At 33.4% G+C, this 17,391-nt stretch overlaps 1 protein-coding gene across 1 annotated transcript; it reads left to right on the forward strand.

Annotated features, from left to right (window-relative positions):
* Positions 1-9,305: 9,305 nt before the first annotated feature.
* On the forward strand, positions 9,306-10,304 carry LOC122311691 (cytosolic sulfotransferase 5-like; the record flags this gene model as incomplete). Its single annotated transcript, XM_043126329.1, has 1 exon — positions 9,306-10,304. A coding segment is annotated over one exon (735 nt), but the record flags the coding sequence as incomplete, so codon positions are not given.
* Positions 10,305-17,391: the final 7,087 nt, after the last annotated feature.

Consider the following 17,391-nt stretch of genomic DNA (forward strand, 5'->3'; position numbering starts at 1 on the left):
TAAATTTTATACTAAGTTGATCCCAAAATGATCATCTGAATGGATAAAACACAGCCGGATATTCCACAAGAAGATCCCCTTATCCTGCTGATCCAGTTCTTCATGTTTTCTCTGCTCTGGAGTAAGTAGGATCGAGTGCGTGTATGGTATGGTTCGATGATCATATATACCAGTGTTGTATATATTGTTCATAACTGGAACTATATATGCACAATAGTAGGCAAGAATGTTATATGCAACAGATTATGTACAGCCACCTAGGTATTATTGATTACAGCACAAAGTCTACATCTTGAATCTTGATATGCTCTTGATCATGTGTCGTCTATATCTTTGATAGATCAAGTACTGAGACTGTGATTGAGGGATATGGTTGAGGTCTTAGCAAGAAATAGTTCGAGTTTCCTTTCATGGTTTGAGCAGCTGCATGTACACGTATAACAGATTACTTGGCACCATTTATAATTACAGTTCTATAATTAATACCTTCAAACCTCATGTTTCTAGCCCAGTTTCTGTCGGAATATTGGATAGAGTTCTGTCCAAAGTGTACAAGACCAGGATTTGCTAGAAGAGAAAATAAAGCTTCCCTCCCCTGTCCAAAGAATGTAATATTACAGAATTTAAAAGAATATATAACATGGTATGCAGGAACAAAGAATGTAAATGAAATGGATATGTACACGTACATGTTAGAATATTAATTTGTTTAACATATTCTTATATTAGTATTGCTAGATATAATCTGAGAGTGTATAAGAGCGTTGGCAATGGCATTGCCAAGTCTAAAATTTAACTAAAACTAAAGCTTTGGCTAAAATCAAAATCAATAGAAATATTAATCTACATTGGATTAAGCATCTCAAAGTTAAAATAATTTTTTTAATTTTTTCAAACCAAACTCAAAATTAATGGCACATTGATTGTCTGAAAGCTTATTTAGTTGCTAAAAGTTTTCATAAGATAAATGGCATTGACTACCATGGAACCTTTTCTCTGGTTATCAAATCAAGCATAATTCAGATTGTCAATACTTTTGATTTAATCGACTGCTAGAGTGTTCATCAATTAGACGTGAATAATGTCTTTCTTCATTGTGATCTTCACAAATTTGTCTTCATGGAACAACCTCTAAGTTTTATTCACCAAACTCATTCTTCTCGTGTTTGCAATTTAAATAAAGGTCTTTATGAACCACTTGCGTGTTTTGATAAGTTTAGCAGTATTTTATTCACTTATGGCTTTATTTGTAGTATTAATGATTCTTATCTTCTTATTTGTCCATGGTTCTCTTATTTTATTACTTAATTTTGATTATATTTATTAAGTGTTCCACCCTCTATTTATCTTTAAGAATTTATTTCAACTCTTCGCAATCAATTTTTCATGAAAGATCTTGGCCCCTTCACTATTTTCTTGGCATTCAAATCACCCCGACCTCCAATGGGATTCACTTGTTACAAACCAAATACGGTCTCAATATTTTAGAACGTGATCAAATGCGTGACTATAAACACATGGGTACTCGCATTATGCCCAAAACTAAAGGACTTACTTCACAGACACCTTTCTTTGACCCAACCCACCATCCTAGTATAATTGGTCTGCTTCAATATCATACCCTTACTTACTCCTTCCTCTCCTATGGTGTTAACTTTGTATCTCAACTTATGCACTCGCGTACGGAAGCCGATCATACAATGGTCAAATGCATTCTTAGATGTTTAAAAGGTATCGTTGACCTTTGTCTTTATTTCAGTTCCCATTCTACACTTGATCATTATGCATTTTCAAATACAGATTGAACAACTTGCTCTTTTGCTAAATGTTCCACAACAAGATATTGAGTTTTTCTCAGTAGCAACTACATTTCCTGGTCTACCAAAATGCAACATACAATTTCCATATGAACCTCTAAGGTTGAGTACATAGCAATGACTCATACTATTGTTGAGATAACTTGAATCTCGTTCTTACTTTGTGATCTTGGCATTCGATCACTCTCATCTTTGCTGCTCTTACTTCGTGATAACTTCAGTGCTCTTTATTTAACAATTAATTATGTTTTTTATGCTCAAATCAGGTACATTGAGATTGGCTACCACTACATTCATAAATGCGCTTGTGACTCTTGGTCTACTTCATACTAGGCATATCTTAGCTTCTTTACAACTTCTTGATTTTTTAACAAAACCATTTGGTCATTCTATTCTTTTGATTTTTGCACCAAACTTAGCCTTATACCTTGGCACAGTTTGCTGGAGCGTAATAGCCAATGGCGGAACCACATGCACCTAAGAGGGGGCCATGGCTCCCCCAAATTTTTGTTTGAAAAATCAAAATACCTTAATTTTTATTTATATATTTTATAAATATAGAAAATGGCCAAAAAAAAAAAAATTGATAATCCTTATATATTCTATAAAATTTTAATATACTTAGAAATGTCTTTTCAATTTTTTTCCTATAGTCTCAAAATTTTATATAATTTCTATATATTATTTATTTTAAAGAATGTGGTCTCATCAAAATTCAATCAAAACTAAGTTTAGGAGAAATAATAAATTTACTAATATGGATCCTAAAGTTTTTTGTTATACAATATTAGGCTTTTTAATTTGGAATTCAAAGTAAAAATATAAGAAAAATCATTTAAGATTGGTGATTTATATGGAAAATAGTTGAGGGATTTTATCCTGTAGACTTCATTGAGTAAGAAAAATCTTATTTAAGGTATCTATTATAATATTATATGCTTAATGTGATATGAACATATCTAGAGTTTACATAAAACTTAATAAACTAGCTTACATATATATTAGAATGAAAAATGACATTCTAAATAATCATTTGATAGTTTCTACGAAGTAAATAAATTTTAAATATTTCATTATAAAAATAATAATATATGAATATTATTTCATGAAACATTATATATTGTCAAAAACCTGAAACATATATTAAAATGTTTTTTTTTTAAATTTTATTTTTACATGTATATTATAAATTATCAAGATTTAATTTTATATATATTTATATTTTTATAATTTTTAAATTTCAATGTATCGCATATTAAAAAGTTTGGCTCCTTAAAAAACATTCCTGGTTCCGCCACCGATAATAGCACAGGTCAACCATCAATGGCTATGTACGCAAATGAATATTTCACACGCACAATGGCTACCACACTTCCAGTGGAAGAGGACCCACCGGATCACTCATATGACAACCTCAGACCTTGCAACTGATCATAGTTTTCAAATTCATAATATTATTAAGAAATTGTTATAAACTATCTTGAATTGTATGACCACATTTAGTTAGCCGTCAAACGCATAGTACTGGTCGTCAAAAACATAGTCTCTTTTGTAATCCTATATATATGGGTATATTGATGTTATATGAGACACAGATTAATAAGAGAATCTCTTCTCTCGCTCTCTCTCAATCTTTTGAAACTCTCTCCTTTTCATTGAGTTCATAACATGTTATCAGCACGATTACTCTCCGTCTCTCTCTGTCTTGCTCCCTCTTCTCTTTCCTCTCTCTCTCTCTCTGTGAAAGCCATCTCTGATTTTGGCGAACTCTCCGAGGGGATTGACGATTGAATTTTTCTCTCTCTTCTTCTATGTCTTCCGTGTATTTTGCTCTTAATACTCTCTTCAACCCAAACACCACCAGACCCCCACCAGTGACCCACCGCAGGAAGCTCTTGTCTTTCTATCCGTAGCTCTGTGTACAAATCACAGGCGCAGATTTGATGCTATCCATGGTGATCGATTCAAGATCTATGAGCACCGATCCGAAATCCGTCGAGGAAAAGGGGAGCTGATTTTCGAGTTGAATCAGTATCACGTAAGAATCACAGCCTTGATACCCATCAAAGAAGCGTAAGCTGGAAGAGCCTAAAATACATGAACAAATTTTCTCTCTCCCGAGCCATCAAAACCGGAAATCCGTGGAAGACAGTAACAGTATTGCAAAATATTATTTAAACATAGCATGCTAACTAGTCAAAGAAAGAAAACTATAGTAGATTCATAATTCATAGATCGATGCTACTATTTTTGTCTTCACATGTTTAGTAGGGGTCCATTACATTGATAAGATGAGCCGACCAACTATCTTTACAATAAAATAAAATAAATATAATAGGTTGGTGGGTGGACTTTTTGGCCCTATGATGGTTGCTGCCCGCCTACACTCCTGCAGCCTGCTACTGTATGCTTTCTTTATCTTATTTGATTATTTGTTTATAAATAAAATTTTGTATTAAGATAGAAAGCATGGAGACAGACTGATCAACAAGGAAGAGGGGCTGTGAGGAATCATTCAGTACGCTGCGTGTGTATGGTTCTGATGATTCTGAAGTTATTGATCTTCAACTTTAAGTAAGTTTTTAATATATTATTGATGAGGTGAATATTTATGATTATATTCATTATTATTACTTGATAAATTCTATGTTTATTTACATAGTTTAGATACAAGTTTTATTTATTGATGATATAATTTATCTGAGAATGGAAATGGAGCATCCCTGAAGGATCGCCCTAAATCAATAACAGCTTTTGAGTATCTCATAGTTTAAATGATTGATACTTGTACTAAAAGCTCATTATGATTTATGCACCTGAAGTTGCATAATTGAAATTGTGGAAAGAATATATATTTGAATGAACGTCTCGAATGTGCTCCTAAAGTAGCAATATGAAATGCAAACGTTCACAATATATTCTAAATTTATATCTGGTCTTTCAGTGACTGAGCAAAATAATGAGCTTTTGATAAGAATCATTAATCACGTCTTACTAGATCTACATCATTCCCTGAAGTGAATGATAATAAATTTATATAATTCTATTCCCTGAAGTGAAAAGAATTATGCGTTTCATTCAAAGAAACTAAGAGATTGGACGTGATAATGAATATCTTTTCGGGCCAGAATCTCGTATTGGAAAAGCTGTAAGCTTTCTCTTTGAGATGATATTATACAAATTATTGAATCAAATATTATGATGCATCAAAAGGTAATATGATTCAAAATATTTGTATCTTTTCATGGTTATCTTGATAATCCAAAATCAATTACGATAAGTCGAATGATTTTCATATGGACGTCCATAAAAGAACCAGAAGATTCTTTTACTATAAAGTCTTACCACCAGAAGTAGAAAGAAAAAAAAATTTGCTTGAAACAAATAAGATGAAATTATTCGACGTTATCTTAATTATCATATGTGAACCAGAAGTTCAGATGATAATTAAATTTTGGATGCAATAAGATAAAAATGTCTCATATTCTAACTGCTAAAATCCCAGCGAGGATTGAAGTCCTTGTAGGACAATTAAGAAATTCAGCAGTCTAAAGACATGTCTAAAGGCATGTGAAACGTATTGATATAAAAGATAGAGCATCTCAAAAGAGAAAGACACAAATAATTTGGTGCTCCTGAAGAGGCCATACCCACAAAACAAGCAATAAAGTCCATCTAAATTCTCTGTATAAAATTCTCCTATATAAACTCTTGAAGAGTGCCTCCTGAAAAGGTTTTTCATGAAAATGTCTTCCCTTGAAGAGGGACAGGTACCTGAAAATAACGAGATCTCGATACATTTCATGAATATTGGAGAAATTATGGATATAAATAAAATCGTTGTCGACAACGTATTTCCATATGAGATGGCAATTGACATTACCAGAAGTAATGATGAAAGTGAATCAAGAACCGTCGAAGAATACGACGTATAATATTGGCCAAATTTGAAAGAAACAATTTCTGCAGAATTGATTCACTAGTAAAATATGATGCATCGGAACTTATAGTTCAAACACCTAAAAAGGTGATGCTTGTTGAATGTCAGTGGGTATTTATAGAAAGGAAATAAAAATGTGATATATAAATCAGGAGTCAGTTTCTCAATTCCTGTAGAATTGATATCACTAAGTAAAATGTGATAAATATAGACTTGAAGTCCAAACACCTGAAGATGTGATTTTTGTTAAATATCAGTGGATATTTATACATGATATAAAAAGCCTGAAACTTTTAATATGAAAATGTGATATAGAAATCACAAGTTAGTTTCTCGAAGAAACAATATTGATATGATTTTAAAGTGGTTGAAATCATATTGAGATTTTTATTAGCTTGAAAGTTACCGAGAGTTTGGATATTCATAATTAACTGCATATTTATATGGATCATTGGATCATGATATATATATGAAAATCCCTGAAGGATAGAAAATGTCTGATGCTTCTAATATGAATACATCTGGAAATATGTATTCTATCAAGTTTCAAAGATCCTTATATGATCTAAAGCAATCCAAACGTAAATGGAAACAATCTATTATTGCAGTTTATATAAATGATTTAAATGTCATTGAGGCTCCAGAAGAGCTCATGAAAACTGCACATATTTGAAATATAAATCTGAAACCCTTGCAGCTTCAAGGGGAAGATGGATGATATTATTAATTCTGAAATACCATCTTTTAAATACAATTAGTATTTCAGATTCATATTATGGATTTGATAAGAAGTGTGCATTATTAAAGAAGAAATAAAAGGGAGCACACAGAATATCTACCAGATGATAGATACACAAATATGAATATTTGTGAAATATTATTTTATTATCTTGAAGAAAAAATTACAGAAATTTGAGGCACTTTACCTCATTCTTCAAACGCTCTTATTCTTCAAGAATCTGTATGACATCCTTATCTAAAGGGGTGGGCAATCGAAAAGAAGATTTAAATAAGGATTTTAAATTCTTATTCTCTTGCTTTATTGCACCTATCTTCATGTTGGACTCCAGAAGAAGTCGCTGAAGGATAGCAATATTCTCGTGGAGTTTGTCAACTCCACAAGTTCTAGATTGCAGTCGCTGAGAAAATGCGATAATGGATGATGAGTATCGGGTACCGAGACTCACAAGCTCATAAATAGCTTCATTATCTGACTTATGAGTCAGATCATTATATTGCATGATAGCACCTGTGGTAGAAGCAGGAACAGCTGATGAACGAGGTGCAGAGTACCTCATATATTGACCCTGAGAAGATTGCTGAGCCATTGCAGAAAGAGATTGCAGGATAAGAATGCAGAAAGAGATTGCAGAGTAAAAATGCAGTATGATTATAGAAAAATGAAGAAGATGAGATGCGAATGAAGATGAGCTAAATATCTCTTTTATAGAGAAAATTATGATACAACATCTTTCGTGAAGCAAGAAAAAAGAGACGAAATATAGCTTCATAGCTTTGCGGCGCCTGACAGCACGCCTGACACCTATAGAAGAGTTGAAAATCCGCGGTGCTTGTCTGATCTAAAAAGGCTGGCCACCGTTTTTATTGAAAAAGGAGGTTAGCGGTTTAATGTTGATGAATTCTCCACTAACTGTGTTATTTACAAGAACTCCAGAAGAGCACAACTCCAGAAGAGTAGTGATGAGCAGAAAGATCCAGTTGTGATTATTTTATCAACATGGTTCAAGTCCACAATTAGTTGGATATGCAGATGCATGTTATCTTTCAGATCCACACAGAGGTAGATCTCAAACTGGATATGTATTTACTTATGGAAATTCTGCTATATCATGGAGATCTGTCAAACAAACATTATCTGCTACCTCTTCAAATCACTCAGAGATCATTGCAATTCATGAAGCAAGTCGAGAATGCATTTGGCTAAGATCAATGATCCAACATATTCAAGAAAAGTGTGGTCTTCCAGTGATTAATGATAGTCCAACAACTTTATACGAAGATAATGCTGCTTGTATTACTCAAATTAGAGAAGGATATATCATAGGTGATAGAACCAAACATATTTCACCTAAATTCTTTTATACTTATGAACTTCAAGAGAAAGGTGAAATTAAAGTCAAGCAAATACGATCAAGTGATAATCTGGTAGATTTATTCACAAAAGTATTACCAACTGCAACATTTAAGAAAATTGTGCAGAACATTGGAATGCGGAGATTTGAAGATCTGTTATCATATACTTTTCAGGGAAAGTAATGTCTTGAAGACTTGTACTGATTGTACTCTTTTTCCTTCGCTAAGGTTTTATCCCACTGGGTTTTCTTTTGCAAGGTTTTAATGAGGCAATCCTAAAATCATTCGGCGATATACATGAATACTGTACTCTTTTTCCTTCGCCATTGGTTTTTTCTCACAGGGTTTTTCTTAGGCAATGTTTTAACGAGGCATATTCTTTAAATATGGTCATCCAAAGGGGAAGTGTTATAAACTATCTTGAAGTATGATCACATTTAGTTAGCCGTCAAACGCATAGTACTAGTCGTAAAAAATATAGTCTCTTTTGTAACTCTATATATATGGGTATATCGATGTTATATGAGATACAAATTAATAAGAGAATCTCTTTTCTCACTCTCTCTCAATCTTTTAAAACTCTCTCATTTTTATTGAGTTCATAACAGAAATATTTTTTTAATTATTAAATAAAAAAAACTGAATCCACGGTCAGTAGCATTCGGGACGCAATATAGCATTATTCATGTGACACTGAACGAGTAGTCGTGCTTTATACGTTTCCTTTGAAGTGACGGTAGAAGATGCGATAGCAATAATCTCATGATGGTCCCTTTGGGCCAATCAAGATGAGATATAGTCAACTTTTTTAAAAAAAGAAAAAATAAAAAAGAAAAAGATATAGTCAAAAGTTGCTAAAGAGAAATCGCATGGATCTTAATTAATTAAAAATTTATATAGATATGGGCCCTCAGTAGTGGTTGCACGAGATTTTGTCGATCAAGGACGTTGGACTTGCATTATTGATCATTATATATTATGGAAAATGATATGGTCCGACGTATTCGCTTTCTGATTGTTTTATTTTTTTAATATTTTTTTAATGATATTCTAAATAAATAAATAAATATAAAAAAACAAATACACTTCTCGAGACACACAGGATCGCTGGTTTGTAGTGACACCCTATACAGGGATAAATGTGTCTCCAACTCCAGGCTCGCATGCATGTGGGGCTTCTGTAGATGCATGCCTCAACTTTTTGTCAAGTATTTAAGAAAAACAAAAAAAACCATTTCGTCAAGAATATCGATCCGTATATTCGTAAGAATAATGACACTGTCAAATATTACTATATTATCATCTTATTTATATCTTATTAAGTAAGATATGATATATTTATTTTCATTAACTAATTATTTATTACATGTTTCTTTATCATCAATCAACCATATCATATAAAATAAGATACAAGTGAGATTATGGTGTAACGTATAACAATACTCCCAACTAATATACAATTCGTAATTTACCACTTAATTAATATATACTATCCGGACCTCCAAAAACATCCTCTACTCACAAGCAACCCTCATGCTCTTGTGCCCTACTTGGAGATTGATCTGTACATTGAAAACCAGGTTCCAGACCTCACATCCTTTGTCTCTCCAAGGCTTTTTTCGACTCATTTATCTTATAATTCGCTACCGACATCCGCAAAAGTCTCGAATTGCAAAATAGTATATTTATGCAGGAACCCAAAAGACACCTTTGTGTCACTTTGGCATTTCACAAATAAGTTGAAATTAAGGGGAACCAATCCGCTTGAAGAGGCTTTTGATAAATTTTGTAAGGGAGTGACTTTGTATGGACCCTATTGGGATTATGTCTCAAGCTTTTGGAAGGAAAGCATAGAAAATCCTCAAAAAGTTCATTTCTTGAAGTATGAAAAAATGAAAGAGCAACCCACTTATGAGTTGAGGAAGGTGGCTGAGTTTTTAGGGTGCCCTTTTACTCCGGAAGAAGAGGCGAAAGGTGTGGTCAATGATATTTTAAGCCTGTGTAGTTTTGATAATCTGAGCACTTTGGAGGTGAATAAAAGTGAAAAATTGTCATCTGGAGAGCCAAATGAGGCGTTTTTTCGACGAGGCAAGGTTGGAGATTATACGAATTACTTGACTGCTGAGATGGTAGAAAAACTAGACCGTATTACCGAAGAAAAGTTTCGTGAGACCCAGTTAAAATTCTAGGTACTCTTCAAGTTGCTTGCATGGTTTTACATAAACGTCCGTTTTTGTTACTCAATGTACCGTATGTTTATTTTGGTCGATCGGCCTCCAATAAAGGTACATGATCAACTTGCTGTATTGATCTCTATAGCTAATTTGCCACTTCTTGATGTATGTGACAACGATGAAGTTATGTTTGGTTATTTACCTTTTGTAATGCAGGTATGCTTGAATTATATATATGTAGTCACCAATAAGTTCCTCATGAAAAGCTCATGCTTTTTAGTGGATTAACTTATTGTGTGTCATATATTAACTTATTAAGAATGTTTACGAGGTAATATAATTATGTTAGGTCGTGAAGGACAGCTAGCTTTGATTTTTTGTAGTTTATCTGTGGGTCAGTTATGTATTGTAGCACTAATTAACTTCTCAAACAAAACAAATTCAAACAAATGTTGCTATCACAGGGACGCTCAAAAAGAAAAAGGTTGGCCTAAAAGTCAGACTAGTACTACAGTCGAAACGATTCTTTAAAATATGAAAGTATTTTGAAATGATTCGAATCATGTAAATTTTATAATGGAAATGGTTCAGAAATAATTGCAGAGAAAAATGAGGAGGCAAAGTCTATTTATGAAGGCAGTATCAACCTGCTTCCTTTCCATTATCTTGTAAGATATATCTATACAATGAAAATGAATTAAACAATAAAAGCACATTGTCAGGTGGCAGACACAAATAGCAAAAGCAGATTCCATCGCTTTCCATTATTTCATTCTATTATTTGGTGGTTGTAACTAATTTATCAGATTGAACGTGAGGTGCTGCATGAGTGGCTGCATGAGATAATTCCAATATTTTATACCAAGTGTATTCCAAAATGATCATCTGAATGCATAAAACACATGAGCCGGATCCACAAGAAGATCCCCTTATCCTGCTGCTCTAGTTCTTCATATTTTCTCATCAGCTCTGGATTACGATCGAGTGTGTGTATGATATGTCTCGATGATCATTTATACCAGTGTTGTATATATGTTCATAACTGAAACTATATATGCACAATAGTAGGCAAGACTATTATATGCAACAGATTATGTACAACTACGTAGGTATTATTGATTACAACACAAAGTCTACGTACATCTTGATCCGCTCTTGATCGTGCGTAGTCTATATCCTTGATAGATCAGTACTGAGACTGTGATTGAGAGGTATGGTTGAGGTCTTTGCAAGAAATAGTTCGAGTTTCCTTTCTTGGTTTAAGCAGCTGCATGTACGTATAACGGGTAACTTGGTCCTAAACAAATTGTGTTTGCCTTCATTTGTAATTAATACCTTCAAACCTCATGTTTCTAGCCCATTATCCGTAGGAATGGATAGAGTTCTGTCCAAATTGAACAAGACCAGGATTAGCTAGAAGAGTAAATCACACTTCCCTCCCCAGTCCAAAGAATGTAATATAACAGAATGTAACAGAATATATAACAGAGTATATGGTTTGCGGGGAACAAAGAATGTAAATGAAATGGATATCATGTGCACGTACATGTTAGAATATTAACTAGTTTACCATATTTTTATACGAGTATTGCTAGATACTATTTTTTTTTTAAAAAAAGTTGAGTCTATCGTTAAAAAACTGATTGAGAAATTATATTTATAATCTTAAATGGATAAATCTGTAATCTACATAAAAAAATTATTTTTCTAATTGTTGTCTCTAGCATTACGACGATAAGAGAGTTACATAACGTCATCTATTGGAAACATAAGTACCACGTAATTGAAAACATTAAAATATGAGAGAGAGAGAGAGAGAGAGAGAGAGAGAGAGAGAGAGAGAGAGAGAGAGAGAGAGAGAGAGAGAGAGAGAGAGAGAGAGAGAGAGAGAGAGAAGCCTATTTTTTTTTTTATCAGAGCTGCTTCTAAGCGGTCTGGCCATTTATTAAAGATAAGCAACCTTCCTATCATCATCAGCCATGTCAAAAATCACACAAAAAAGAGTATAGGTGCAACCACACACGATTAGAAAGCTAGGTCACACAGTCTTTGCCGTTCGAATCACACAGATCCGTTTCCTTCTAAGGAAAATCACTGCTTGCCACCATCTTAGTTTGACAAATTTTAACCAATTCCCGTCGGAAAATCATTGCTCATTGCATGTAAGAAATTTTGTGTCTTTCTCCGGTTAGGTAAAGGTTTCTTGTTCAATTGAAACCATAAATTGTTCAGGAATGCCCAAAGTCATTGACTGTCTTTGTGGAGGAATGCCCAGATTTGTGCCCACTCCAGGGTCAAAATGAAGACACATTTTTTGTGCAATTGTCTTGTCCTTGATGTTTCTGCTCCACAAATGTTCACCTGACTCTCTCTTTGATGAATCAGACAAAAAATCTTCCACTTTATCATACATCAAACTCTTTTGGCTTTTCATTATATTGAAAACACAGAGCCGCTCTTCAATACTGCATCCCCTACAATTGAGCCAAGCATCCCTTATTTGACAAACGTTACTAACAATATTGTGAAGAAATTCAAACCTTCCCGAAAAATAAAGAGCTACCCTTGGCACACACAAACCTCCATTCAAGGTGCCAAACAATTTCTTAATTGGGCTCCCAAAGTGCAAATTGCAACTCGTAAAAATCTCTTTGAGAGTAATCGTATGCGTCTCTTGGTCCAGAAAGAAACTTGGTGATACTTAACCTCTCCTCATCAGTCAAGAACTCATTCCACACATCCATCGACAATATATGCTCCAGACCAAGAAGATCACATAGCTCTAATGGAATACTACAAGTCTGACTCCCAACTTGGCAAAGCTTTGCCTCGGTTTCTCCCAATTCCAACAAATCACAGTCGCGAAAGGGGTCCCTGGCGATGAGTCGGGGGTGTAGCAGAACTCTATCGAAAGGGAACATGGAAATTCAAATGCTAGACACGGATGTTCAAATAATCGGGTGAAGTGCAGTCACACCATCACTAACTTGAAAAGCGTACGTGGCAGAACATTATTGGTAGGCTATTTTTAGTGGGTTATAAGCCCAACCAGTCAGGTCTTCTTTTTTTTTTCTTTTTTTTTTTTTATGCCTATAGCCTTTATTTTCATGCTTTCTTCGTCTGCATATTTTCACATCTAGGATTTACATATACAATATATATCACTGTCAAGAGTAAATTTCTTATTTTTTAGATATTTCGATTCAATTAATAAAAAAAGAAGAAGGTTAGAAACTTGAAAAAACAAGGACTAGGTTGCACTTTTACATATGAAAGAGAATACAATAATGATGTATTGTATTGTATTTGGCGAGAGAATATGAAAGAGTATACAATAATGATGTATTGTATTGTCTTTGGCGAGAGAGAGAGAGAGAGAGAGAGAGAGAGAGAGAGAGAGAGAGAGAGAGAGAGAGAGAGAGAGAGAGAGAGAGAGAGAGAGAGAGAGAGAGAGAGAGAGAGAGAGAGAGAGAGAGAGAGAGAGAGAGAGAGAGATGGGAGACTACTTCCAAGTTGAGCTGCTCCGACAAGCACGAAAAGCTACCATCGTGTAAGCCAGGTATTGGCTTTTCATCTTCTTGTGTTCTCGATCGGACTAGGTGTAACAGCCCGCTTGAAATTCAATTGTGAAATTTCTATTAACTTTAAGAACCTCGTGAAAACCCCATAAGTTTTCACGAATCCATTAATTATATAGGTTTTTGTCTAACTACATAGTTAGTGTTATTATTTACTATGGTATCAGAAGTGTGTTTTGATTATTAGAGATAGTTAGAAGTGTCAAAATGTATTATGGTTTGTGCCATTAGACTCGGAGGGTTATTTAAAGTCTTATGGCGCAATAACATTTTTTCATATTTTCGGTCAAAACGTCTGTTTAAAACTGTAGATATTATTGGATAAAAAGAAATATCTTGAGGTAATTTTCATGAATATTATTGGGTAAAAATATTTTGAGTTGATTTTTATAGATATTATTAGATAAAATATTATGAGATAATCTTTTATAGATATTTTGGGTAGGAGAAAACTACACTCAACTCTCAACTCCAGCCTCATCTCTTCCATATCTCATCCATAATTATCTCCAGCCACCTCTCCCCACGAAATTATCTAATTACACCTTCCAATAAAAGATTATCAAACACTCTCTCTCGGACAGCTTTTAGGAGGTCTTTTGTACACCCATTTCGAAGCTTTTGTAAGTGTTTTATCATAAAGTCTCCTTCATATAAGTTGTTTCTTTTTGAGTCTAGTTTACATGGATATCTTATTTGCCCCATTTGAAGATCATTTGGTCAGTCAAATATTATGTAAACTATAGAAAGGTCATTCTAAGAGATAAACTGGAGAATATGTTATAGTTTGGAGTTTTTGACCAAGCTAATGGATAGATATTGGTCCGAAATTTTTATGGAGTATTGTTAACATGTATATATGACTATTGGTTGAGGATTTTTGCATGATTAAAGGTTTTGATGAAAGATTTTCTTAGATTTAGAAACTTAGAAACTGGAAGAGGAAAAACAGTTTCCGTTTTGAGAAAGTTTAACTCTTTGGTGGTCTAAACCTATTCTAATGACTTTGATAATTTTATTGGAGGATCCTAAACATCTTATATACATGTTATATTATTATTTTGAAGATATTTGATGTTAGTTTCAAAGATATAAAATTTTATGCAAAGAGATATTCAAATAAGCCAAAGTGTGGATATTCTTGGCTAAATTTATGTTTTGGTTAATTTTTAACCATGTGATCTTGAATTAGAAACTTATATATGTTTTAGGACATCTTTTTAAACCATGTGATGGTTTGGTTTGAAGATCATATATTTATAAGTCATAGATCAAGAGATTTATCAAAACTAGTTGAGGAAAAAGTTTCTGTTTTTGGACTAAGTGTAAAACCAAAAACTCCAAATGTTATTTTGTGATTTTGGTGACTTTAGTTTGATGATTTAAAGCATGGTTGATGTTAGGATGATATTATGAATATGTTAGAAGTAAGATTTTATTTTTGAAATTCTTGGAGATGTTTTGATTTAAGGTCAAAACTTGTGATTCAAGTGCTTGGATCTTTTTACAAAAAAAGTTTGGTGTTGATTATTAGCTTTTTCTAAATGGATGTTTTAAGTATGGTTTTGAACTTAGGATTGGAAGATGTTTGTTGCAAAATTTTGGTTTAAGCATGAGTTTTGAAGTTGGAAGGAATTGCAACAAAAATAAAGGGAAATGACCTATGGATGTTTCAACCATAGTGTGTTCTTCATAGTTGTGTTTTGTTTTAAATTTTTCTGAGTTGATATTTAAGTTTAGGATAAAATTTACATGAAGAATGTAAATTTTAGAAACTTTTAGAGTTAGTATGCAAAATCCTTAAGTTATGGGTAAAACGGTCATTTTCCCACATGTAGAGAGTAAAATGAAAATTTTACTCTTTAAGTTAGTATTTTCCATATTTCAAATTATTAGTGATTTAGTTCTAACTTTTAGAATCACTAATTACAGTTCCTCGTGATCGCACTTGAAGTTTTATAAGAAACGCGGAGATCGAGGTAAGTTAGCTTTTAACTTACTAGCAGTCTACTGTGTATGTGTGCTAAGTAAAAGAACTACAGTGTATGTATGTATGTTATCATATGTGTCATGCCATGTCAAGTTATCATGTAATTGTCTATTATACAGAATTTATTCTGTCATCAATTTTTATCTGTTACATAATATATTCTGTTATGTATTACTATACATTACAAGTACGTCATGCTAAGTATGTCATCTATTACATGTGAGTCAAGTCATGTAATATTCACTGTTGCAAGTATGTCTTGTTAAATATGTTGTCTATTATATGTTATGCCATGTTACGAAATGTTTCTATCTCAAGTTGGTCATGTATTCTAAGTTATGTTCAAGTCACGTTATGTTACGTCAGGACTTCATTCCTTTCGTATTCCAGTCACATTTCATCTTGAGTACATTATGATGTGTAAAATACATGGGGCCACAACAACTGTGGAGTATGTATTTTTCATGTTAAGTCAAGTTTTTGTAGAATACATGGGGCCACAACAACTGTGGAGTATGTATTTTTAATGTTAAGTCAAGTTTGTGTAGAATACATGGGGCCACAACAACTGTGGAGTATGTATTTAACTACAATTGTGATGCGTAAAATACATGGGGCCACAACAACTGTGGAGTATGTATTTTTCATGTTAAGTCAAGTTTTTTGTAGAATACATGGGGCCACAACAACTGTGGAGTATGTATTTTTAATGTTAAGTCAAGTTTGTGTAGAATACATGGGGCCACAACAACTGTGGAGTATGTATTTAACTACAATTGTGATGCGTAAAATACATGGGGCCACAACAACTGTAGAGTATGTATTTTTCATGTTAAGTCAAGTTTTTGTAGAATACATGGGGCCACAACAACTGTGGAGTATGTATTTTTAATGTTAAGTCAAGTTTGTGTAGAATACATGGGGCCACAACAACTGTGGAGTATGTATTTAACTACAATTGTGATGCGTAAAATACATGGGGCCACAACAACTGTGGAGTATGTATTTTTCATGTTAAGTCAAGTTTGTGTAGAATACATGGGGCCACAACAACTGTGGAGTATGTATTTTTAATGTTAAGTCAAGTTTGTATGGAATACATGGGGCCACAACAACTGTGGAGTATGTATTTACACGTAGAATACATGGGGCCACAATAACTGTGGAGTATGTATTTTTTATGTTAATTCAAGTTTCAGAGCAAGTTCATGCTAAGTCAAGTTCAGTTCATGATTCAATTTAAGCTATGTCAATTATGTTATGTTGTACGCTAAGTTATGCTTTAATTACTTATGAATTTGATTATGCATTTATGCTTTTACTGTCATACATGCATCATTAGTCTGTATGGAAGTTTTTTGTTAACTTGCTGAGATTTGTAATCAAATCTCACTGTGGTAGTCCCAACTACCATTCCCCCCGAATGGTAGATCTTGTTACAGGACCTGAAGGAGGATCAGGAGCTGACCAACTAGACACAGTCGACTGAACGACGGTGCGTCGTTAATGTTAATATAGTAGTTAAATTACTACTTGTACGATGGAGTTGCATCTCCAGTACTATTGGATCATAACTATTTTGGAATAGTGCTGTGATCTTAGTTATTCAATGGATCTTTATGTATGAAGTATGTTTCAAGTATTGGGATATTTTCAGTTTGGTGCATAGTATTGCTAAAGAAAAAAATTATCCGCTGCGAATATTACATAATGTTAGATGCATGTTAGGATTATTGCATCTTATATGTCATGAACGGGGGCAGGTAACCTTGTGTTGCATGTCTCGACGCTTCAAATG

This window comes from Carya illinoinensis, chromosome 5, assembly GCF_018687715.1.
Source record: "Carya illinoinensis cultivar Pawnee chromosome 5, C.illinoinensisPawnee_v1, whole genome shotgun sequence".
Classification (NCBI taxonomy): Eukaryota; Viridiplantae; Streptophyta; class Magnoliopsida; order Fagales; family Juglandaceae; genus Carya; species Carya illinoinensis.